Source organism: Cynara cardunculus, assembly GCF_001531365.2.
Source record: "Cynara cardunculus var. scolymus isolate 2C chromosome LG 11, CcrdV1, whole genome shotgun sequence".
NCBI classification, from domain to species: Eukaryota; Viridiplantae; Streptophyta; class Magnoliopsida; order Asterales; family Asteraceae; genus Cynara; species Cynara cardunculus.
In genome coordinates this window covers 13331609-13355534 of record NC_037538.1, presented here as the reverse complement: position 1 = coordinate 13355534, position 23926 = coordinate 13331609, and the positions used below count along the sequence as shown (strand labels likewise).

Genomic DNA, 23926 nt, shown 5'->3' with positions numbered 1-23926 from the left:
AGTGCACCCTTTGCCTCCATCAATCTTATCCAAAAATTTGACACTCCACAATCTAAGATTTCCCTGGGAGTAATTTGATCCCATTTCACATCCTACCTACACCAGGTTTGAAGACCTCAACTTGAAAAGAAAACTTAAACCATCAACCCTACTACCCAGTGAATTGAAGAAGAACATCAAGAGGCGGTCTGCAAGCAAAGGGCAAGAAAAGCAGGGAGATACCATCAACAGCTTGAAGGAGAGAGGAGGAAGCAGGGGGCGACGGCATGGAGGAGGTAGGGCGGGCAGCTAAGATACAGTCGATGGAGAGAGCGTCTAGTTTGAGAAAAGTTGTTTGAGAGAGAAGGGTAACATGGACGACTGGGCGAATAAACTGACCCATCTGGCTGAATGAACAAGCCATAGATAGACTTGATCATTAAGCCACAAACAAACATCTATATATGTCTTACCAAATTCAATATCTACTTGAACTTGCTACTACTTATACATTCCATTAAGCTCATTAAGTCGAAAACAACCAGCGCCTTGGTTATCTATTACCAAAAATAAATAACAAAATCCAGTTCTGGAAATGGCATGCAAACTTATCTTGGTTACCTGAACCAAGCAGATAGCCCACAACTCTTGCTATCACAGTTTGGAAAAATTACAGGTTCAAAGCAACTTCAATCGATCTACATTCCCCTTTCGGTTTGCCTTTCTTAGTTTCAGCGGCATAAAATACGCTTTACTTGTCCTCCAGCAACGGTCGCACTTCCAGATTGAACCTAATATTAATCCACAGCATCATCGAGTTAAGGGATATATGAGGAAAATATGTTAAAACAAACAAGAAAACATGAACACCTACTAATACAAGAAGAAAAACTAGTGTACAGTAGAAAGGTCACAGAGCTATATAAAATAATAGACATGAAAAGCAGAACATACCAAACAAGAGATCCATGATAAGTTAATGCTTGAGCCAATAGTTACGAAGCTGAGACATATGCAACAGTATCTCATCTCGACCTTGATTGGTAATGCTGCTTGTCATGATCCAAGGTGGTACTCCTTCGAAGTATTCACTGATCAACTCCTGAAAGTCTTGCACGTTTTCTTCGGGATGCTTTCCACCATTCTTTTTCTTTTTCCGCTTGTCACATTTTGTAAATATTATCGTCATTGGGACCTTAGAAACAGACAAATAAAAAAAGAAACCACTAAATGTCTCATCAGTTTTCCTCCTAATAACACCATGACTAAAGAAAAACAAGCATCATTGGCAATAGGCAACCGTTCATGATAAAACATCAATAACTAAGGGCCCGTTTGACATAATGTTTTTGAGGGATTTGGATTTCGTGGAAGGATTTGGAATCTTTTGTGTGTTTGGTTTGTCGGATTTGGAATGGAATTGAATTCCATACTCTGTAAAAAAATTACAAAAATAATTAAATTACCTTTAATTAATTGATTATTGTAGAACAAGTGTTTTTAACATATTTTAGAACATTATTACAAATAAATTCTATGGAATCTTGTGAAATACCAACTATCCCACAGGAATTCTAAACCCATGTTTGAGGGATTTCAAATCCAAGCATTCCTTCAAACCAAATATAGGATTGGAACTGAATTCAATTCCAAATCCCTCCAAATCCTATCAAGTCCCGCGAACCAAACGGGACCTAAGGGGATTCATCAGAATACAATCACGTCCATCATCGTTCTCAAAGAAATTGAAATAAGGATTAGGAAAAAGATCAGCGATAGACGTTTTAAAGATGTAAAGTACCTTATTCTGACCCAGCCAACTTGCATATTCGAGGTCAATCTTTTTGGCAGGAATGCTAGCATCAATGAGAAGGAAGACTGAGACCAGTGTTGACCGGTTCAGAAAATAGTCTTTGGTGAACTTGTTCCAATCTCTTCGAAGTTCATGTGGTGCGGAGGCATATCTGTCCACAGCATAATCAATTTCAGTTTCAAATCTTAGTCAAGTAGCATTAAAGAAACAGAAGGCCTTTAAAAATACTGATCATACTATCTCTTTGATGGTTTAATCAACAATTTATCACATTATGGAAAGAACTACCAACTTACCATTATTGATAAATTAAGAGTAATTAACCATAAATCTTAATCGTACCCGTATCCAGGCAAATCCACCAAGTACCAACTGTCGTTAATTCGAAAGTGGTTGATGCATTGTGTTTTCCCTACAAACAAAGCAAAGCATGAAAACATATTATATATATATACACTATATATATATATATATATATATATGGATTTCTTCTTGTAAAGTAACAAGAAAATGGTTAACAGAAACATTTAGTTGTATTGTTATAACATCTCTAAATTATAACACAAAGCCAGTTATAGAAGTTCATGGTGATATGTATTCTTCTTAATCAGGTGTGTTCCAATTCTTCCAAGACCAAAGCGTTTGTAGCTTCTCTATGAACAAGTGCAGTATCAGGTCTCACTTGAATTGAATATTAACCACAAGGTCTTAGATTCAACTCTTCTTAATTTCAAGTCAAAAAGAACATATTCACTCTCATGTTAAACTCATCAAACTATTCAGCAAACACTTCTAGCAGTCCCCCAATTCATTAAAGAGAACTTGTTTTTCAAATAAAAATGTAATTTAGAACTCGGAACAGGTTGAAGAGGTCAAAAACATAGATCAAGTATTGATGTTGCACTTGAAATGTTATGTAGGTGGTTAGGAGGAAACGAGGGCCTCCCTAGTATTCATAATTGGTTTTACTCTTTACTCTCCTCTAACAAGGTCATTAAACTCCTCACTTGGGGAAGATCCTAATGATCTTACCTTGGTGACTTTCTTGGTAATGAAGGATTTTTTTTTTTTTTTTTTGCCATTTGCTGCAAAATGAAGGGACTAAAGAAAATACTCGTCTGGGATGCTCAAGAAAATCTTACTGTTGGAGATGTGCATAAAAGCCTCTCGTTATCATAATAAATCTCCGTGGCACTAGATGAGGAACCTTCTAGTTCCCATATCAATCGTCGAGCCAACTTCAACTCACATGGTGTGCACCCACTTAGCGCATACTTAGATTTTGCACTGTAACACCCTTTCCATCATCAACAATAATAAAAAAAACTTATCAAGACAAAAATATTAAAAATGATCTATCCATGATGTCAATGTTGTTAAAACTTCAACCGGATTTCTTCTACAATCGTGTGAATCACTTTCCAAATTCGATATTTCGACCGTATATGCCTRGYATCACGAAATCCGAATTGGGATAATTGTAAAAGCAACAATCTTGATTTTTGGCAGAAATCAAGATCAGAAACTAGAGAAAATATAGAGTGTCTTCAAAGTTCGTGTGTCTCCCAAAAAACGATCATCCGAAATTAAAATTCAAAACTGAAAACGGGAGTTACCAAGTTATAGGATTCACAATCATACCACAGAAAAATCAAGAATTTTCCACTATAAACCCTATACTTATATAATTTCGGGACCCCCGTTTTGCGTTCAGGGGGCGTTGCCCCCTAAATATTACCGGGACCGACTTAGACTAATACAAGCGTGCACTCCACACTCTCCATACTTGTTTTAGAACAAAGTTCAATCCCTTTGAAACACACGTATAAAATCCATTACACTAAATGTAACCGGTGACACTAAAATCACCAACAAATGTCTGGAGAGAACAAAATGGTCATAAGAGCTATGAATTGTGGCAAACCTCTCCACCACCAAACCAACTATGAAAAACATAAAAACATATTGTTCTCAATCAAAAGACCATGGAAGCCTCTCCTAAACCAGAAACCAGGAGTTTAACCCATATAAACCTCTTCCTTTACCCCGAGAAAAACCCATAGAAATCTCCTCATCAGATGATACAACAACTAAGAGAAAGATAGATTCTTTGTGATCCTCCCTTTCTTCACATTTAAAAATAGGCTCTTCATGTCAAATCAATTTAGCGGTCAATGATGAGTGGCAGTATAATCAATCCAGATATGTAGATAATTCATCTTGATCAAATGTAACTCTCATCATAAGTCCATACATAGTAATGCTAGATTTAGTTCGTGCATACACTCACTTATATGAGAAAGATATATAAGGTTCAAAGCTAGATTTAGTTCGCGCATACACTCACTTATATGAGAAAGATATATAAGGTTCAAAGCCAGATTCTACTTAATAGCTAACGTTGTCTCCCAAATACCTTGAAAACAGCTTATGAGCCAGAGCCTGGAGCCTAATATTTATGTGAATATAATAACTATCTACAAAAAACATGAAGGAAAGAAGGTGAGGGGATAACTGAGCATAAAAGAAACAGATAAAAACTCGATAAATGCACCAACACAAGTCTAGTGATCCTTGCGTTTTAGTTGAGCAAATAGGATATCATACCAAATTCACTTCTTCTTCTAAGAGTTTATTGAAGTGTAAATTGCCATGAAGCAGGAGCAAGATGAACTTCTACCATGATTTCAAGGGTACTCAAGGGCAATGAATCAAACTCAACAAATGAAGTTGGCCCGACCGGAGGAAAAAGGAAACAAGCTAAAGAAAGTACACCCATAGAAACAAGACAACAACTAATCCCCCATTCATAGAATTTTGTAATTTGCTTTATCTTGCTAGGACTCTCGGAGACAATAAATCAAACACATGGCGTGCATACCTGGCTTCTTTGAAGTAAGGGCGAGCTTTTTCCTCCTAACAATAGAATTAAGCAGCGACGATTTCCCAACATTCGAACGCCCAACAAGAGCAAACTCCGGCGACCCATCAGATGGGCAAGCCTCTGTTTCAACACTACTCTTAACAAAGTCAGCCGAAATCACCTGAGCATCTCTAGCATATTTGCTCAGCACTATGTTAGAACCTCTCAAGATTCTGGGAGGTTTTTCGGAAGATATTTCAGTCTCTGGAGGAATAAAAAGCTTTTCTTGGGCAATTCGTAAGGGGGTTTCTTCTGGAAGTGAGATTTCTTGAAGGATTTCGGGAGAAGAAGAGGGTATTATGGTGGATGTCGAAGAGAAGTGAGATGTTGCAACAGATTCGGGTGAAGAAAGTGCAGAAAGAACTAAGAGGGTTTTGGGTTTTGGAGAAAGGAAGAATCTGGTGAAGAGCGAAGAGGAGTGATGATGGATTGGAGCAACAGGAAAATGAGTAAGGAATGCCATTGTTGATAGCTTCTTGAATTGTTCAATTTATCTATCAAGAATCTACCCTACAAATATCTCTTTAACCACAAATTCATATTTTATTTTGAGGTTGAAGAAAAACCATTGAATCAAGGGGCATTTGATATAAGTTTTGAAAGTGGTTTGTAAGTAATTATAAACTCCAAAAACTCATCCTCAGTCGAATAGCATGTTGCGCGAATCACTAGTAATCGTCGGTCAGCTATACGACAATAAATCTGTTCCCGAGTACATTAAGTATCCCGCTTGGGAAGTACGTTCGCTAGAATGAAACTCAAAGGAATTGACGAGGCTATTTTTGAAAATGGTTTAAAATTAATTCGATAAAAGACACGAATGCGAAAGAGGGTGTATACAATAGCTCATTAATCGAACGTCTTTTTTGCATCGACGATGAATACAACTAAGTGATCTGTTGAAGCAAGAATGTCAATCTCTTTCAAATATATAATATGAATTTTCACAAGTGTAGCTAAAAAGATGTGTGGCCATGAAAAATGGAAGGCCAAAATGCCAACAAACATATGGAAAACAAACATGAATTCTCTACAATGACATTGTAGACCAATGTAAGTACAGTTTGGTAGTGCGACTGTTTTGGGTGCAAAATGTTACGGGGTCAAATCCTATCATTTCTACCTTGATAGTACACGATTTTTTCCAATTTGGGCATTCGATTTACGATTTATTATTCATGGACGTTGAAAAGATCAAATTATAGTTATTGGATATAAGTTTTAAAAGTGGTTTGATAAATACGTATATTTTCTGTATCATTATATTAATTGCATAGTATTTTATGCCTCTCTATATCTTTGTTTTCATTTTGCAAAAGTGTGACACTTCACAAAACCCTCTATCTTTAGAGATAGAGACAAAGTTTACGTATATTCTATCTCTAAATCCTATATCTGTATGAATTATGAAGAGTTTGTTTGATTTGGGCTGTTTAAAGATCAAATAATCAGTTTAATGTTACTCACATTAACACTGGTTATTAAAAGATATGAAAATTACTTGCATATATTTTTTTTACAGGTAACATTTTCAAATAATCAGAATTTATCAATTACACAATAAAAAAATATATGTTACTACTCTAAAAGTACGCCTTATACATGTTTTATTATCTGATTTTTAATTATTCAGTATCACATAATTATTTTAAACACTCACCAATTATTTGCTTGCATCTAATTCGATGACATTCATGGCCTTAATATTGGCCGATAAGCGAATAAACAAAGACGATAGTTTCATCAGAGTTAAATTTACATTAATTCTCGTTTTAGGTGACACTGTTTTTTAATTTACGTTAAAAGAGCAACATGCTTTAATTTTTATTTATTTTAGACGTCGTACATTCATCATTATAAGTAGTTTTGTCAATTTATAATATTTGTTTATATTTTACGTGTACACTAATATTATAATTTGATAGTAAAACCAGTTGTAAAGACTGATTGTGAAGACATAACGACTTTGTCTTGACAAAAATGAACACGTTTTTTTATAATAAAATAGACATAATTTAAAGTATGTTTGTTATTTTACATTAAAAAAAATTCTTATGGATAATTCACCAGATAGACTTGTGATCATGTGAGACAACTATTGAGACACGATTTTTACACTTGAAACTTCCCAGCAAAACACTATGAAGGCATCCTTCACAATGATTTTTCTATGAAAATTCGACTTTTTTTACCTTCACAACATTTTATTGTAAAGTTTCAAATGTAAAAATTATGTCATAAAAACAATCTTGTCTCTCATAAAACCAACCTTCACCAGAAAAGTTATTATTTTTTCTTAAAAGCCACATTTGTTTAGAAGCCTCCAAAACAAACATTTGCAAGATGTAGAACCCAAAAACAGGATAAGACCAAACAAAACAGAAACACGAAAGGAAAAGAAAGAAGCCCACAAAGAAGGCAAAAACAACTACAATCCAACAAAACCAAGAGCTGCAAACCCCAACAAGATGAAAAGCCAGAAGACTATGCTCCAACTGACCCACTTGAGACCCACAAATTGGACAAACTGAGTCGGAACTAGACCATCCAAAACTTGAGCAGAAAACCGGACCAAAGTGAGCGAAAAAACTCACAAAACAAACAAACTAGAGCAGAAAGAGAGCCACCCAGAACTCGAGCAGAAACAAAACCAAAACGAGCAAAACCAACCTCCGAGATTATGTGAAAACATGTTGAACGGTTAGCTATCCACTAAAACGACAATAACTTAATATCGAAGGTCAAGTTGCATTGAGAAAGAGTCGGCATTAGAAAACACCACTTTATTTCGACGATCCCAAATCACATACATAGCAATCCATATAACTTTTTGTAGAAGTTGAGGAATGAGAAAAATGCTAACCTACCAAAGGGGCTTTGGTCTAGCGGTATCGTAATCCTTAGCCTCCTAGGAGGTCAGGGGTTCAAACCTCATCAAAAATAAAAAGAGCGTGTACGTTTATTTGTTACATTTGCCATATATAAATATTAACCTGGGTTGTTTCTCTATTGATGTATTTTTGTGATTCAAACTCACAAATTTGAAACTATATCAAGTAAACGATTCATAATAATCTTTTTATTCCTTGTAATATTCTTAAATCCATAATTTTATAACCATGCGCTTAATCGAACCAACATCTCCATCTCCATAACCGATTATGAAAGGAACGATTTGGTCATATACGTAAACGGTCCAGTTATCCAAAGACTTGTAAAACCAATTTATGCCTTATTTAAATATATAATAAAGATTAAAGAAATAGTAAAAAAACAAACAAATCAACACCAGTTACGGCAAGTTCAATAATTTCAGCTGGCAACCGGTTATAACCACAACCATTTAGGCTGTAACCGGTTAAGGTTTCAGGAGGCAGGGACCAGGACGGGTACAGACCGGTTTGCACATTCTAGTTCGGCTCTCGTTCTAATTTTTTGAATTTCTAGTTCCGTGCACAATCCTGCTGGTTAAGACAAACAAATGGATCATCACACCTTTGGGGCAAATCGACACAAGGAAGATGGCCACCACAAAAACCATTGTATATCTTCTTCTTTAAACTACCGAATGTTGGAGTTTTACATTATTTAATCAAAACAAAACCTGCCTACAGTTTTCTCATCAGCAGAAAGCAAAAGGAAACAAATGAAGAGTTTTCAGCCATTAGAGATGGATGGATGGATGCCAATACCTCTCTCTATTCAATTCAATTTTCTGGCTCTGGTTTCTCAAAAAAGGTCTTCTTCACCCAATCAAAAGGCTGCATCCATAAATCCAACACACTTATTAGATCACCCAACCACAAATACCGTCGATACTCAAAAGTTAAAATGTGTGTTTGTTTGACAAGAGAGTGGATATAGAGATTTGTTCATCATTCAATAAAAGTAAAGGTTAAATCTTGTTAACCGAAAGTAATACCCATTAATTTATATCTGCCCGTAATGGGCAAACAAGTCATTTAACATGAAGAGTTCCCAAAGTAAGAGATGTTGCAAGTTTCATGCGAAAACTCCAGATGAAAAGTGTAACAATTTTAATGAAATGAAGGACATACTGAATAGGACTTGATATCAACCTCAGAAATATAATATAAAACCGTTGTATACTTCAGGAAAGCAAGGATACTAAGAACTAGCAAGAACAAAAGAAAACCTAAATCACATTATGGAGATGGAAATTTATCCATTTGTCTCAAGTCAAGTGTCAACAATCTTAACATAAATGGAGCACAGAACACAGCACTAGTACCACCCCACCCTTAAAAAAAGGTAAAAAGAATGGTAAAGCTTTGTGATTTCTGGGTGATGGCAAGTAATTCATGAAAATCTATAGTCAACTACGCTTATTGAGGGTAAAGAACCTGTTATTGTCCCATTCCTTAATAGGCTGAAACCCCAGGCATTCACAGGTAAACATACAACTACATGTTGTTTGAGCTTAAGATTCTACTATTGATAGTGGTAGCTATAGACAACATTAATGACTAGCTTCTGATTACCATTTCTAGGGCAGCTAAACCAGATGCTACTCCCTCCGTCCCAAAATAAGTGTCTACGTTTCTATTTATGTTTGTCCTAAAGTAAGTGTCCAGTAATGCACAAATATTTAAGAACTGTGAAGTGAGAGAAATTAAATATGGGTAAATTTGTCATTTGGTTGATCAAAAGGTGTAATAATTATGCATGTCCAAAACTGTGTCATTTCAATTGTGGATACTTATTTTGAGACAGGAAGTATATATTTGGGGGTTTTACTCTTTTCAAGTAGCAAACTCTTTCATCCCCAAGATTCACCTGGCTTCTAACTCTTATGGTCGTCATATGATTTGATAGGCTAGATTAGAGTGCACACGTGGATTGTCAATTCACATTCACCACATGTTTTGGGTTTTATGTTGCCACATTCTTTTTTTTTTTATTAACCTGGATATCCAACCCGCTATGCGAGCCAACTAATCCCAGGGCGACCACCTGCTTTGCAGATAACCCGGAGTCACCGCATTTGAACCTATGTGGCCACATGGGGATTATTATTCCTCCTTGGATTTGAACCTGGGACCTCCTGGTACTTTTGACCTTTGGAGCCAAACTCAAACCAATCAGGCACCACCCTTGTAGTTTGTTGCCACATTCTTAGTTCAAGCATTAGTAGCTTTTGCATGAAAAAAGTTAGGGGAAAACTTCGTAGCGTCTTGTAAGGTTATTCATTGATGATCAGAAGGTCACATGTATGAATCATGAAAGTAACCTCTTTGAAACATGCAAGGAAAGACCTTGCAAAGACTTTTCTCCCCAACCTAAAGTTTAAAGAGAAAGAAAGTATCATTTATAGTTCACATTTGATCCTTGAAGCCTTCATCTCCACAAGTGGTAGTTACGGAGATCCCTGGAAATCTTTAAACACAAAACTCAAAGTAATAACCAAACACCTACATATGAAATCTACTCCAAGGAAAACACCAACAAATAAGCTGAAGTGAGAAGCATATGATGAAGGAGAGGGCTATTAGGTTGTGGTTTAAGATCTAATTAAAGAGCCATCTCAAAAAATGCAATAAGTAGCACGAAAGAACTGCTTTACAGCTTCAGACTGGCAAATTTGGATTATTCAGAAGTTTCATTTAACTCTAAGTTGTTCTCATCTTTGCACAACACCCATATGTTGTAGCCTGTGGGTGAATCACATATGGTAATTGAATTGAAATTCTTTTTTTATAGTAATCAATTTTTTTTCTATCAATTTGTGTCGAAATCATCGTCTTGTACTAATAACTGATCTAATGGATCCGATGCATATTGTCCTCTAATATCCAAGTGACAAACAACATCACTTACAGGTCACTCACAACATTTGTGAGTCAGGCCAATCAACTCAATAGAAAGCATGACGCAGACAGTGATAAGACTGGATAGCCTTTAGATGCCTACCAAGGTAATTTGTGCTGCCAAATGAAAGTCAAATTATTTTGAACAAAATCTAAAAATGCTTAATTCTCTGAAACAAGCAAAAACATATTTGATACAAGTCTCCCTTTTGCAATTATGCATTTCCCAAGCCAATCTAAACACCCCAAAGAGACTAGTTTTGCATCCGAATCAAAACCCATCAAATCTAATAAACCAGATGCTAGACTTATACGCAATCAAATAAGAACATAGATGACCAACGCAATTGGTAAAGTGTATGGTCCTTAAAAACAACTATATTGTTGCAAAGTCTGAACCCTCAGATATGAATTAACATAGTATAGTTGAAAACACATAACTCATCAAAATGAATCACCAGCACAACTAAAAAAGTGGTCAACAGCATCTCCTTCTAAATGCTACTAAAATACAGGACAACAGGTAACTGAAAACGACTGAAATTCCAACCACAAACTGATGAAACGAATTTACCAGTCCATAACTTATACAAACCCTTTTCAAAGCAGAAGAACTTTCAGATATCAATTTGTATATCTAATATCTAATTACGACCTTAATTTTCAAAGGAAATAAGGTAATGTCTTATTCAAAAAACCTCAATCTACACCAATAGTCATCCCGGCGAGAGTCAAATATAGTTTGACACAAAAGCCAAGATCCAGATCTACCGCGATGCATACAACTCCCAACTCTTAATTACGATTAACACAAACAATTGCACCAAGCATAACCGAGATAAATCGATGAGATGGTAGCTTTACAAAAAAGAGAATTCCATCTCGATTAAAAAAGAAATTCAAGAAATTACAAATCAAGTAGATAAATCGAATTAATCAAACGATCAATAAATCAAGCAAATGAAAATCCAAATAGGGTGAAAAAATTGACGGACCTGGACGACCCAAACAGCACCGGTGAGAGCAACGACGCCCCAACCTACGGCGGATTGGATATCGACGGGTTGAGGACGGTTGTTTGGCTTGATGAACTTGAATAAGCCTGCGCCTCCGGCCATTGTCTTCGATGGTTGTTCGAACCTTAACCTAGCGAATATTGTTTTGGAGTTTTCGTTGTTTCTGCAAAATCGGTAACCAAGTTTCTTATGTCATTGCGTACCCTGATCAAATCATTTTAGAAAAATAAAATAAAAGAACCACTCTCAATAAAAGGGTAAATTGGTAATTTATTAAATAACGCGAAACGTGGTGGCGAGTCCAAGTCTCAAGTCTCGGAACCCATGACGAGGTCAAGGCGTGACTTACGACGACAAATTTTTATATCGTATATAATATTATATAAATGAATATATGTTTTGTACTATCACTTAATAAATCAATGATAATAAACAATTTAAATTAAGTTCCATATTAAAAACCAACAAATAAGACATTAAAAATATACGTAAAATCAAACATCATGTTATAAAAACCGTACGTTATGCCATGACATGTCTCAGACACAATATCGCGTAAGACACAAGTCTTGAGTCACGACGCGCCATGACGGCTACAGTGTTTATACCGAAAATGAAAAATCGAAGATTCAAATGCAATTTATTGGAAATTTAAGGTTGCTTTTACGAACCGTAAATCTTATGAACTCATGAGGCCTTGAAGAATAGTATATGTATTTTCAAACAAATTTTTTCAGGTTTTTTTTAATGATTCATATATGAATCTTTCTTGGTATTTCCTTCTTACGATATTTAGACTTCTTATTTGAACTGGTTCCTATATATAATATAATTTATAAATAATATATATTTTTAAAATCTTAACAAAAAATTTAAGAAAATAGTAAAAAGACAAAAATACCCCTCGTCTAATAGACTTTTTTTTAATAAAATTAATGAGAGGGGGCGTTTTAAAAACAAATTAAAAACCACAATGGCTATTACTATACTTAATGAAGTTTAAGGACCTTGTCGTAGTTGGGTGTAAACCACAACGACCAAAATTGTAGTTTACTAAGATATATAGATACATCCAGGGGTGTTTAAAAAAGTTGTTGGACCGGTCAAACCATAACGTTTTTGGCAGTTTGAGCGGCCTGGCGCCCCGATCCTGTATGAAACATAGTTAAACAGCTTAATCTGGTCTGGTATGCGGTTTGAACATTTTTTTGAACGGTCTAAACCGAATTGACAGTCAAAATACACATGTATTAATTGTAACACATATGTTACCGAATCACAATTACCGGATAATTCTTAAGTTCAATTACAAGTTAAATCTCAGCAAAATATGGGATACATGTATATACCATCAAAAGATAAGTTTTGTACCAACATTTACATCCAAAAATACCGAAAAGTGTTCATCGGTAAAACATCAACCCGAAAAAGTGACAATTATACAAGTACTATCCAAAAGTATAAACTACCATGTACCAGAAGATGACGATCCTTGCTTCCAACACGAACAATCAAGGGTCAAACAACTTTCTCTTTACCCTTATCTTCTTTTCCTGAAATGTTTACCACTAAAAGGATAAACTAACAAGGATTAGTGAATTTAAATGGATATCATGTGCATCGTATCTCATATAAGTTCACATACAAGGCAAGTCAATAAGTACAAGGGTCAATTCTCATTGTTGTCTTGTTTAGAAGTAACAAAACGTAAGGCAAAATGTGCCTTCAGTTGAACTGGGTCTCATATTGCACCACAGTCAAATCTTCTTGTTTAATGTCAGTGAACTCTTTCTCCAACCACTTCTGCAAGTCAGCAGGACAATATTGTTCGTGAAAAATGGTTTTGAAGCCTTCCCAAGTCAAAGTATTTCGTTCGGTCTCATCATAGACTGGTAGGTTGCGTCCCACCATACCAATGCACTGCTCACAAACATAACAGTCGCATAATTAACTTTATCCTCCTCAGAGACTTTGGAGATCCGGAACACTTTTTCCGTGTTCAGTAGCCACTCGATAGCTACAATTGGATCTAAAACCCCATTAAATTTCAGTTGCTCCACTAGATTTGAATGATTTAAACGAAGTTTGGGTGGAATTAGGTTGAGAAGTGGCACCCGTATCAACCCGCTTCCCTCTCATGATTTCCTCCTTTCGTCGCTCACTAAGAGCTTGTCGCACAAAATCGATAACCCGCTTCATCAATTATTCACCACAAGGAGTTAAAGAGGAATACTCCTCGAAAAGTGAATCAGTACCCAAGTGAAGGTGTGGGGTTTCAGATCCAATTGTAGCTAAACACAAAAAAAGGGTTTTGGATCTCCAAAGTCTCGGAGGAGGATAAAGTTAATTATGCGACTGCTACGTTTGCGAGCAGTGCGCTGCCTTTGATGAGAATTGACCATTGTACTCCTTGACTTGCCTTGTATGTGAACATTTCAGGAAAAGAAGATAAGGGTAAAGAGAAAATTGTTTGACCGTTAATTGTTCGTGTTGGAAGCAAGGATCGTCATCTTTTGGTACATGGTAATTTATACTTTTGGGTAGTACTTGTATAATTGTCACTTTTCCGGGTTGATGTTTTCCCGATGAACACTTTTCGGTATTTTTGGATGTAAATATTGGTACAAAACTTATCTTTTGATGATATATACATGTTCCAGTATTTTATTGAGATTTAACTTGTAATTAAACTTAAGAATTATCCTGTAATTGTGGTTCGGTAACCGGTGTTACCAAGGTGGTTTTTTTGGAAAATTTCCGACCGGTTTGGTTTGTCGCAGACCGGACCGCGAACACCGTGGATACGTCCTTAAGATCAACCAAAGAACAGCTGAAAGAACCCTTCCAAAAATGGGGTTGGGGCAAGTAAGGGGTTTATCATGGGCCAAAAGGCTGTACCAGACGATCTGGTATCACTCTTCACGAACAATTACATCCAACTCTTCGAATCATTTAGCACACATATTGATTCGGGAGCCAATTTCTGGAATCAAAACAGCACTTGATTCAGAAATGGTGAAAACATCTGGCATCGGAAACCTCCAGTTTTCATGGGATTCGCTCCTCACTTCGATTCATTCTTCTTCCCCTCACAAAGCTCAGCTCGTAAGAATTTCTTTCCCTAACCCTAATCTTCATATAGTATTAAGTTTATGTTGTTAGGATTGCGGAGCTTCAGTGATGTGCTATTCGTTTGAAATTATAAGAAAATAAATTCTGGATTCTGAATGTTCATAAAATAATGACAATCTGTAGGAATTATTGGGTCAAAATAAACAGCATTAAGTTATTTGTAGTAGCAGTGGGAGTAGTATTCATCTTTAATTATAATTAATTAGAAAGTAAGCATGCCTAAGATTATTTACCATTAGTGAAATTAAGCTTTGGATAGTGAAATGCAGGACTTTGGCAAGAAACTTTGAATTCTTTTGTCCTTGCTATGGTGTAATTGCAATTGATATCTTGGAGAGAATGATAAGCTTTTGATTTCCTATAGAAATGAGAACCTATTTTTACTGGAATATAACTTAATTGAGCAAAACATTGACTATGGAAGATTCTCCGTGCATTGAGGATTCAAAGTGCATGACAATCGGAGTGCACCTTCCTGCCATCATGTATATAAGCATATACGTGGAGTCACATAACGGAGTTATCAGGTAGAGATACTTTGTGCTGGAAATAATGCGGTGAACAAAATGATGTTGAGGATGGTTGTTTACCAAGTGTCCGGTAAGTGTTGATCATAAAGCAACCCCTTCCTTATGGAGTAGCATATTTGTGGGTTACAGTGTGTTGGTAAATAATATTCATTCTTATCGGGTAAGCACCTCTTACCCTGTAAGAGATGGTCGACAGGTTGTAAACAACACCTAAGAGTAGGTATACTTTCTACATGGCTAGAACTCTTTGGAATCTCTATCTTTTCTTGGAGTCCTATCTTCATCAGGTGAAAGTTTGAGTTCACCAAGGATCACAAATCTTTCTGCATGCCAAGTTTTTTGCCTCCATCCTATCATGAAGTAGAGTTCTTGATTGATTAAGATTTTCTTTTGGGTTATCTTTTCTGGATAGTGTTTGCATTCGTGAAGAGTTGTGGGAAGTTGAGAGTATGTTCAAATTCCATGCCAATCTCATCCATTTTAGACATGTCTGGGAATATTTGTGAAGGAACAACTTTGACACTGCTATTTGTTCCTGTGACTTCAGATTTTTACCTATATCATACTGTAAACAATTTTTTTTATCTTGAAACGTGTTTTTTGCAACTTGGACTTCAATTATAGAACCCATGAGTAGTTAAACGTGGTTGCTCATATTCGTCCATTCAGTTTAAGATAATGTTGTGTGATGCCTTTACATTTTGATGCTATTACTGATGGTTTACATTGGTGGTTCAAGAACTAAAACTCTCTTCATTTTAAAGAAAAAGACAGAGATTTTGACTTTAAAGAGTACTTGCAAGTTAGAAGTGGATGTGGATATTGTCATGAATTCAGTCACCAATGTCATTCTGTTTGTTATATTTATAAGCAAAGTTTAGTTTTATCACCTTTTTGTGGTAAAGTTCAAAATTAAAATGGAGGGACTACAAATTTTCTTGCAAGCGAGATGATGTATTAGAAAGCCAGTGTTTTGTTGAATCAGGCTATCGAATGAATTCATACTAATCCAAAAACTATTATGTACTTGGGCAGGTCCTGGAATGGAGATTAGAGAAGTTGCTCAAAGAAAACGAGAAAAACTGTGACACTTTCTCGGATTTAATACATCTTTGTGGGAAGATCCAAAATGCACAAACAGCAATGCATGTTTTTACTTCAATGGAGAATCATGGCTTAAAACCAACGTCTATCATTCTCGAGGCCCTAATATCTGCTCACTTATCTTCAGGTAACGTGATCACTGCACTTAGCATATTTCAAACAATGCAGAATTCAGAGGACCATAAACCTACTTCTCATACTTACAATTTGTTCATTTCGGCATTTGCAAACCTGGGAAACAGTAAGTCAATGTTAGCCTGGTACTCGGCCAAGATGGCTTCTGGCTATTCGGCTGATTTAGAGACGTATGAGGCCCTCATTTTAGGTTCTATAAAGTTAAAAAGATTTAAAGATGCTGATAGATTTTATACAGAAATGTTAGGAGCAGAAATCACGCCTAACACATCAATATTACATGGCATGCTTGTGGGGTTTTGTGAACAAAAAGATTTGGATAAAATCAGAGGATTTTTGAAGGGTATATTGGATTATAGATGGGAGATCAATGGGTATATGGCTGACAAACTTGTGGGGTTTTATTGTGAATTAGAATTGGTGGAACAGTTGGAGTGGATGCTAGTAGTGTTAACAGAGACCAATCCCAATCAGGATTTGGACATTATTTCTCAAATTCACAATGGTTTGATTAGGGTATATGCTAAATTGGACAGATTGGATGATGTGGAATACTCTGTTGGGAGGATGTTGAAACAAGGGGTGTCTTTTAGTTCCCATAAAGATGTCGAAAAGGTCCTGTGCTCGTATTTTCGTAAGGGTGCATATGATAGGCTAGACGTATTTTTGGAGTTTATTAAGAATTCGTATAAACTCCCTAGATCGACTTATGAGTTATTGGTTGCTGGTTACCGTAGAGCCAGGTTATACGAAAAGGTCGATTTGGTGATCAAAGATTTGAAAATGGTTGAAACAACTTGTTAGATCCTAGACCTCATATGAAAGAGCGAATAGTCCTCATCCTTTTTGCCTCATGGCTTGAGAAAGGTGATTGGTTTGTGATTTGGTGCAGGCGAAATTATCAATTTGTTGATCAGTTTGGTTTGTTTCTAAGATAGATCGGTTTAGGGGCTGTTTGTCTACAACTTAATGGTAGAAAGGAACGGAAACTTCGCATGCGATCACGATTGAAGAGGGACCTGTTGTTGGAGGCATGGAAGGTGTTCGATGAAATATGTGAATGAAAACTGCCCATTTTGACAATTTGTTTGGGGTCACTGAAAGGTGGTGTATTCAATTAGTATTTGACTTGTGATTGTGAAAAGTTCTACATGATTTGTGGATTATTTATGCTTTTTTGGTTATCTCATCAAAAAAGTCCCTCAGCATAAATGTTTGTTAGTTTCCAAGTTGATGAAAAATGAGTTGTAATCATCCGCTTGTTGTCGAATCACACATAAGAAAAAAAAAAGACTGTAAAGGGTAAAATAGTCATTTACATCATTCAGATAATTTATTCGACACAACAAACAAATAACAAGGCTCATATCAAGGCCACATTATGGTTAAACGCACGAACAGATTGGATCCTTGGCACTAGAAACGAGATAACCCTTCCAATCCGATCCTTTCTGGTGTTTTGCCGATCTCGACCAAGAACCGTGTCATCGTTCACAACCACACACATAGACACAAATCAAGAACCAACACTTCCATTTGACAAAAAATAAAACGGAACTTGGCGGCAGGGACACACACACCATTACGGTACATGGATCCATCATATATTAAACAGAAACCAGAAACGAAAATGACAAAGATACTAAAATGAATACGGAGATTCACAATTCTCTCCTTCATTTCCTCTCATAAAACTAGTTCCCTAAACGAACAATCAGACAAAAAAAGGGTAATCGGAGCAAGAGCTTTACACAATCAGTGAGTCGACTCGGTCATAAAGCTTTGATAAACAATCAGTGAGTCGACTCAGGAACGAATCATCCATCCCGATTTTTATGTTCTTTAAAAGGAAAACTTTTGAACCATTGTTTCCAAGCAGCATCCTGTTGCTGCTCAAGCCATGAAAGAAAGCAGCTATCCAATAAGCAGAAAAGATTAACATACAGAAGTTGGTACCTCACTGGTATGAATCGGAAGTTGCCCACTTGAACGATCGGCCACACGCCGCCTTCTAAGACCAACGCCGGAAGAAAATCCCGTTTCACGTCTTCCTTAACTTGATCAACATTTTTACCCGATGCTAAACCCATGTAAGTGAAGAAAACAAATAAATCTACAGGTCCGAATATGATCCCGTCGAGTGCTACTTTAGTAGCAACAAATCGCAGGGAGTTTGGTTGGTATAGAAGCCTTAACCTTAAAAACCGATCTAAACCTTCATACCTACAAGAACAAAAAAATTTTATATAAAACCGCACGTTTTTAAAATTGGAATGCTGTATCTTTGGCGGTTTATATATAGCAAAAATCCAAAAACGAAGCAAGGATACCACACTCCAGTTTGACATACGGTGTTGTGGAGCCGGCTCATGTTGCTTCACGATTACAAATTGTAGATATACTTAACAAAGAAGTTCCAAGGTCAACTTTTGAAGAACTTAACTTCAAGCTTGGTTTGTATAATATATAAAACTGAGCTTGAGGATGAGTGTAGAATTATAAATGAATTAGGAAAGTTTTATAATAGGTTATTATCATGTTTTATTTTAGGAATAAGTCAAGTCTTCTACATTTTGTAGGATTCTTACATAATCAGGAAACCTTTTGCATATATATAGGACAGGTTCAAATAAGAAGGCAAGAAGGGAAGATCAACGGAAGGTTCATATGTGAATCATTGAAAAAAATCCAAAAGTATATATTTGAAGATTCATATTGGACGTTACAGAGTATTCATATAGGTTCACATATGCATCTTCAAATTAACGTTTCCAATTTTATTCGCTTATGAACCCTTCATTAACTTTCCCTTCTTACCTTCTCACGAGATTTAGCTTCTTATTTGAACCTCTCACTATATATATATATACATACACACACAGAGGGCAGGTTCCATTAGAAACCTAAAATTGATTGGGAACCCAGAAACCGTCCACAGTGCAACATGTAGCATATTCATCATGAATATGGACATGTTATGCATTATGAATATGTGATTCATGATGAATAACACACACACACACATATACACACACATAGGGGCAGGTTCTGTTAGGAACCTAAAATTGATAAAGAACCCGGAAATTGTCCACAGCACGACACATGGCATATTCATCAAGAATATGGACGTGTTGTGCATTATGAATATGTGATTCATCATGAATATGTTATTCATGATGAATATTCATCCTGAAGGACACATGTCGTGCTATGGGTGGTTCCCGGGTTCCTAAACAAGAATTGAAGCAATTCCTCAATGCCTTCTTTACTCACCTTCAAAGGCTTACTCCAGAAAACTCAAACTTTATTGTGTATAAGCACATTTCAAGGATGAAGAATAGGTATCACAATCTAGATCCTCATTTTCATCATAAAAGCAAGGAGAGGCTTGTTATTCTGACTTTGATTAGGATTACGTCTCTCAAGAACGTTTCTGCTCAAGCTATACGCTTATTGCACATCACAATATCAACTCAATTCTTCTACTTAAGATCTTCCATTGTGAGATGTTACCATCTAAGGTGAAGAGTTATGTTCTTTAAGTGGGAGCTCTAGTTTGAGTACCTCTTGTCATGTAGGTAAGTAGGTCATGGAAGATGGAAAAAGATGCCATTGAAATAGTAAAGGTACTCTAGTCAGAATTCAAAAGGGATGGGCAGGTATTATTGGACTAATTTTTCTTTTCCTAAAGAAGGTGAAGGCACCTAGGACGAGGTCTAACCTCCATCATTTCAGGTGTTCCTTTAATGATCCGCCTACCACCTCTAGAGAGCAATCAATAAGCTCCTACACTTACCTATCATTCCCTTCCTCTTCGGTCCTCATGTTCAATCCAATTCACCCAATATAACTAGAAGCTTCCTCGCTTAAAGGTAATGGCATCATACAAGCAAAGAGAAAACTTCTATTAGTAGTTCAATTACTCAATATCATCCAATAATTATACAATTTGGGATTACATCATTTGCTATTTGCAAAGAAGCAAGAATCCTAACCTATACTTGGGAAACAAGAAGATCGATAAAGACCAAAATCACCAAACTACCCTAGATATTAGTAAGAATAAGTAGTCCTAAAAACACTATATATGTGTGTGAATGAGGGGGGGAGGGGAGCAAATAGTCAGCAATCACTACACAAATATCCAGCTACATAAGATGGTTGTACCAAATGAAAAGGCATGTTTTACAACATGTGTATGAGGTGCTTGTTCATACAAATTTGCTTAGTGAATGCTCACAATATCTTCCAGCAATTATATGTATATATATATATATATATATATATGTGTGTGTGTGTGTGTGTGTGTGTGTAGAAATCCCCTCTTATTAAATAAAAAATCCAATATATAAGAATTTCCACAACATGTGTATGTGGAAATCCCCTCCATGTGTATACACACCCAAATAACATTCTCATATGATCCGTTTGGCCATAATCTTGCAATCTCTGTCATTTAACATAAAGTTATTATTTAGATTAGAGAGAATCACTAACCAGAAGTGGCCAATTGGCCCAACAAATGCCATTCCAAATAGGCTTGTAGTAATCACTCGTCTCCAGTTGATCTGTAACTGTCTTTCTTCCTCCTGTTCAAATAAGGGTATATTACCATTCTATGTAGCATTTAAACATATTAACTTAAACGCTTGACTTACAGCTTTATAATTGAAACAAGGATAACTTTACAAGCACATAATCGAAAACACAAGCAACAAGGGTATAAGGCAATCACAAATTGTCAACAAATAATACAAGTACAAATTTAATAAGCCACCATCATTTCTTAGTAGTATACATAGTAACATAAATATCTATATGTTCGTGCTTATATTGACAACTAAAGATTGGACAAAAACACTTGTGAAATAATTTCAATTGGACAGATACCATTGTTTCACAAGGGATTACTACATTCCCTTATCGATATCTCTTGAAGTGAATTAAACAATCACCATTCACAAATGAAAGATGAAACAGACAAATTTGAGCCTCTGTGATTCAAACTAGATGCCACTACCTTTCCAAAACATGAGTTACGCACAACTAGACATCATTTTTCCTTTTTGTTAAAAAGTATAGATTTCTTTTCCCCTTTAGCGTTATTTCCTACTCAAACAAACCTCTAAATTATCACAAACTGCAACTAATTGAGAAGCCAATTAACATAAATTATCCAAAAACAAGGCCATATAACCAAAATAGATAGGAATAGATATACTCGCAAGAATCATCACCAAATAAGGAAGATATAAGCTCAATGTTGAACGAGTAGATAGCAATTTCCAACAATATGAGAGATAACAAGTAACTAAAGATCACATCCTAATCAACAAACCTCCTATCACAAATCACAATATTTCAAGAAGCCATTTTAATCAAAAATACCCTCAAGCTTCTTGCATAATCAATGCACACAAGGATCAAGTATATCCTCTCAATAATCATCCACAAAACAAGAAATACATATGAGAATTAATGGGTTAAATGCAAAATCACCAAGAAAAATCCGTTGTTTTTTCAACGATGGGTAACTGGAAGAACACCCTTTCTCTTTTGAAAGACAAACCAGGCCTGAGGAGCTGAAATTTTTGCCACCACACACTCACACATTTAATACCCAAATATGAGAACCAAAATCAAGACCTCTTCAATAAAGATTTTCCGAGGGGTTCCGTCCCCTTTTCCCAAAAACTCAGAACCTCTAAGTTAACGCGAGAACATCCCAATTAATTCAGCAGGCCCGGTTGGGCAACTGAAACTGCACCCTTCTAATTCATATTAGGGTTCAACAAAAAATTAAAATAACGATCGTTTCCTAAACACAGACACCTCTAGATTGTTATACATTTCAATCAAATGAGAATCCATTCAATACTTGCAAGATATATGGTCACAAAGATGTCATGGATATTCATAGAATCAAACCATCCAATCACAAATACTCTCAAGAACAATGGAAATACTTGGCAAGAAACACCAACAACAAAAGAAACCCTCAAATTGCAAAAACAAAAAAATGAAGAAAACTTACAGAAAGAAAAAGGGTTTTCTTTTTGGCAGCGGTGGCGTGAGTAACAGCCTGGGCAGCAACATCACCAAGTCCCCAAATCAAACCAGAGCTGATTACCTGTGTTTTCACGGGATGCACAGCTAAACAATTTTGATACCATCTCCAAATCCTCAACATTTCATCAAAGTTTCTAGAAAAAGAAAAAACGTGAAACAAATAAGGGATTGTTTCTAGGGTCGATTGAATGGAGAAATTTCAACGTATCAAAAAGAGAATCTAATATATATATATATATTATAATCTAATGTTGAGGCGACGAAAACGAGCCTTCCTTCTTGCCATAATACTAATGTTGGTGAGGTTTTGGGTTGTGCGATTTTATATGATTTTGGATAGGGTTCGCAGAAAATGGAATCAGAAATTTCAGACCTCCGTTAACAACGGTGGTTGAGATTCAATTTAGGCGACCGCATGTATGTTGCCATCAAATTGGGCTTTCGACCCGATCCCGAGATTCTCATCTTCATTTCCCCTTTTTAAGTTAAATGCAAAATTTGGTCCCTGTAGTTTATATAAATTAATGAATTTTATAACAAAAGACATAAATTAACGATTAAGGTCTCATTCGTCACTCCTCAATTAAATGCCTTTCTTCTTCCTCAACTTTCAATTTTGTAACGGATATGACCCCTCTCAATTACTGTCGTTTTTAAATCCATAAATTGGATTTGACTGTTTATTTGTATTGAAATATCAGTCATTTTAGTTGAATCAAAATACGCAGGTTAATTTTATATTAGAATTACATATCTAAAATTGTTAAACCCAACACTACTGGATTAGGGATGGTGATTTGCCCTGACCCGGTGGGGAACCTGGTTCACCCGACTCGAACGGGGACGAGGATTCCCTGCTAAAACGGGTCCCGGGGCCGTGGATCCCCGGTAGACTCAAACCGGGGACGGGGGATGTTACTCAAATCGGGAAATGATACTATTTATGGGGTTTTACCGGGTTTTGACTGAAGATTGCTAGAGTTTTGACTGGGAACGGGATGATAATCCCCGTACCTCCCAGGAACCGGGGGCGGGGGACGTTACTACAAACCAGGGCCGGGGATTACAAAACCCGCCCCATCCCGCCCCGTTGCCATGCCCATACTGGATTCGTCTCTCTTGCCCTTTGAATATCACATTTTGTTTGAATGCAAACAAATTACTTGTTAAACCTTAATTTTAGCAAATGTGTCGTGTAAATTAATGTTTTTGATGTCTGGTTCGATAGAAAAACTGGAGTTTTTAAGTTATTAGCAAAGTGATTTTTATTAACCTTTGATTTCATGATCGACGGAATGATATATCTGTTTTGAGTTTGTGTTATATATATATATATATATATATATATATATATATATATATATATATATATATATATAGGGAAGGGTTCAAACGAG

The 23926-nt window shown here is 36.1% G+C and overlaps 3 protein-coding genes and 1 long non-coding RNA gene across 7 annotated transcripts; 1 reads left to right on the top strand and 3 right to left on the bottom strand.

The window, feature by feature from the left end:
• Nucleotides 1-465: 465 nt before the first annotated feature.
• On the bottom strand, nt 466-5233 carry LOC112521344 (GTP-binding protein At2g22870). 3 transcript variants are annotated; one of them, XM_025130147.1, is made up of 6 exons: nt 4674-5233; nt 3826-3939; nt 2135-2204; nt 1781-1943; nt 934-1174; nt 466-770 (listed from the first exon to the last, which is right to left on the bottom strand). In XM_025130147.1, exons 1-5 carry the CDS (start codon nt 5176-5178, stop codon nt 956-958), a joined length of 1071 nt encoding a protein of 356 aa, XP_024985915.1. In that variant the 5' UTR covers nt 5179-5233; the 3' UTR covers nt 466-770; nt 934-955. The 3 variants fall into 3 exon arrangements, with proteins under 3 accessions (XP_024985915.1, XP_024985916.1, XP_024985917.1); XM_025130148.1 differs by having other exon boundaries at nt 3838-3939; XM_025130149.1 differs by lacking the exon at nt 3826-3939 and having other exon boundaries at nt 4674-5225.
• Nucleotides 5234-8237: 3004 nt separating this feature from the next.
• Nucleotides 8238-11758, bottom strand: LOC112521598. The gene is made up of 2 exons (XR_003070093.1): nt 11539-11758; nt 8238-8476 (listed from the first exon to the last, which is right to left on the bottom strand). It is a non-coding gene; the product is annotated as an uncharacterized LOC112521598 (long non-coding RNA).
• A 2576-nt stretch (nt 11759-14334) lies between these two features.
• On the top strand, nt 14335-17668 carry LOC112520777 (pentatricopeptide repeat-containing protein At2g48000-like). Its single transcript, XM_025129333.1, has 2 exons — nt 14335-14664; nt 16257-17668. Exons 1-2 carry the CDS (start codon nt 14410-14412, stop codon nt 17262-17264), a joined length of 1263 nt encoding a protein of 420 aa, XP_024985101.1. The 5' UTR covers nt 14335-14409; the 3' UTR covers nt 17265-17668.
• A 298-nt stretch (nt 17669-17966) lies between these two features.
• Nucleotides 17967-22921, bottom strand: LOC112520779 (protein Mpv17-like). Of its 2 annotated transcripts, none has more exons than XM_025129335.1 (4): nt 22903-22921; nt 22495-22663; nt 20958-21049; nt 17967-18683 (listed from the first exon to the last, which is right to left on the bottom strand). In XM_025129335.1, exons 2-4 carry the CDS (start codon nt 22648-22650, stop codon nt 18278-18280), a joined length of 654 nt encoding a protein of 217 aa, XP_024985103.1. In that variant the 5' UTR covers nt 22651-22663; nt 22903-22921; the 3' UTR covers nt 17967-18277. The 2 variants fall into 2 exon arrangements, with proteins under 2 accessions (XP_024985103.1, XP_024985102.1); XM_025129334.1 differs by having other exon boundaries at nt 22801-22918.
• Nucleotides 22922-23926: the final 1005 nt, after the last annotated feature.

What these genes read in the sequence shown, in the direction of transcription:
- LOC112521344 (XM_025130147.1), bottom strand. Translation starts at nt 5,178, where the DNA reads ATGGCATTCCTTACTCATTTTCCTGTTGCTCCAATCCATCATCACTCC. An exon ending in TTCTCGGGGTAAAGGAAGAG is followed by an intron (nt 2,205 to 3,825) that starts GTTTATATGGGT and finishes CTTTGTTTGTAG; the next exon opens with GGAAAACACAATGCATCAAC. An exon ending in GTGGATTTGCCTGGATACGG is followed by an intron (nt 1,944 to 2,134) that starts GTACGATTAAGA and finishes TGCTGTGGACAG; the next exon opens with ATATGCCTCCGCACCACATG.
- LOC112520779 (XM_025129335.1), bottom strand. Translation starts at nt 22,650, where the DNA reads ATGTTGAGGATTTGGAGATGGTATCAAAATTGTTTAGCTGTGCATCCC. An exon ending in AGAAAACCCTTTTTCTTTCT is followed by an intron (nt 21,050 to 22,494) that starts GTAAGTTTTCTT and finishes TTATTTGAACAG; the next exon opens with GAGGAAGAAAGACAGTTACA. An exon ending in GGGCCAATTGGCCACTTCTG is followed by an intron (nt 18,684 to 20,957) that starts GTTAGTGATTCT and finishes TTGTTCTTGTAG; the next exon opens with GTATGAAGGTTTAGATCGGT.
- LOC112520777 (XM_025129333.1), top strand. Translation starts at nt 14,410, where the DNA reads ATGGGGTTGGGGCAAGTAAGGGGTTTATCATGGGCCAAAAGGCTGTAC. An exon ending in CCCCTCACAAAGCTCAGCTC is followed by an intron (nt 14,665 to 16,256) that starts GTAAGAATTTCT and finishes GTACTTGGGCAG; the next exon opens with GTCCTGGAATGGAGATTAGA.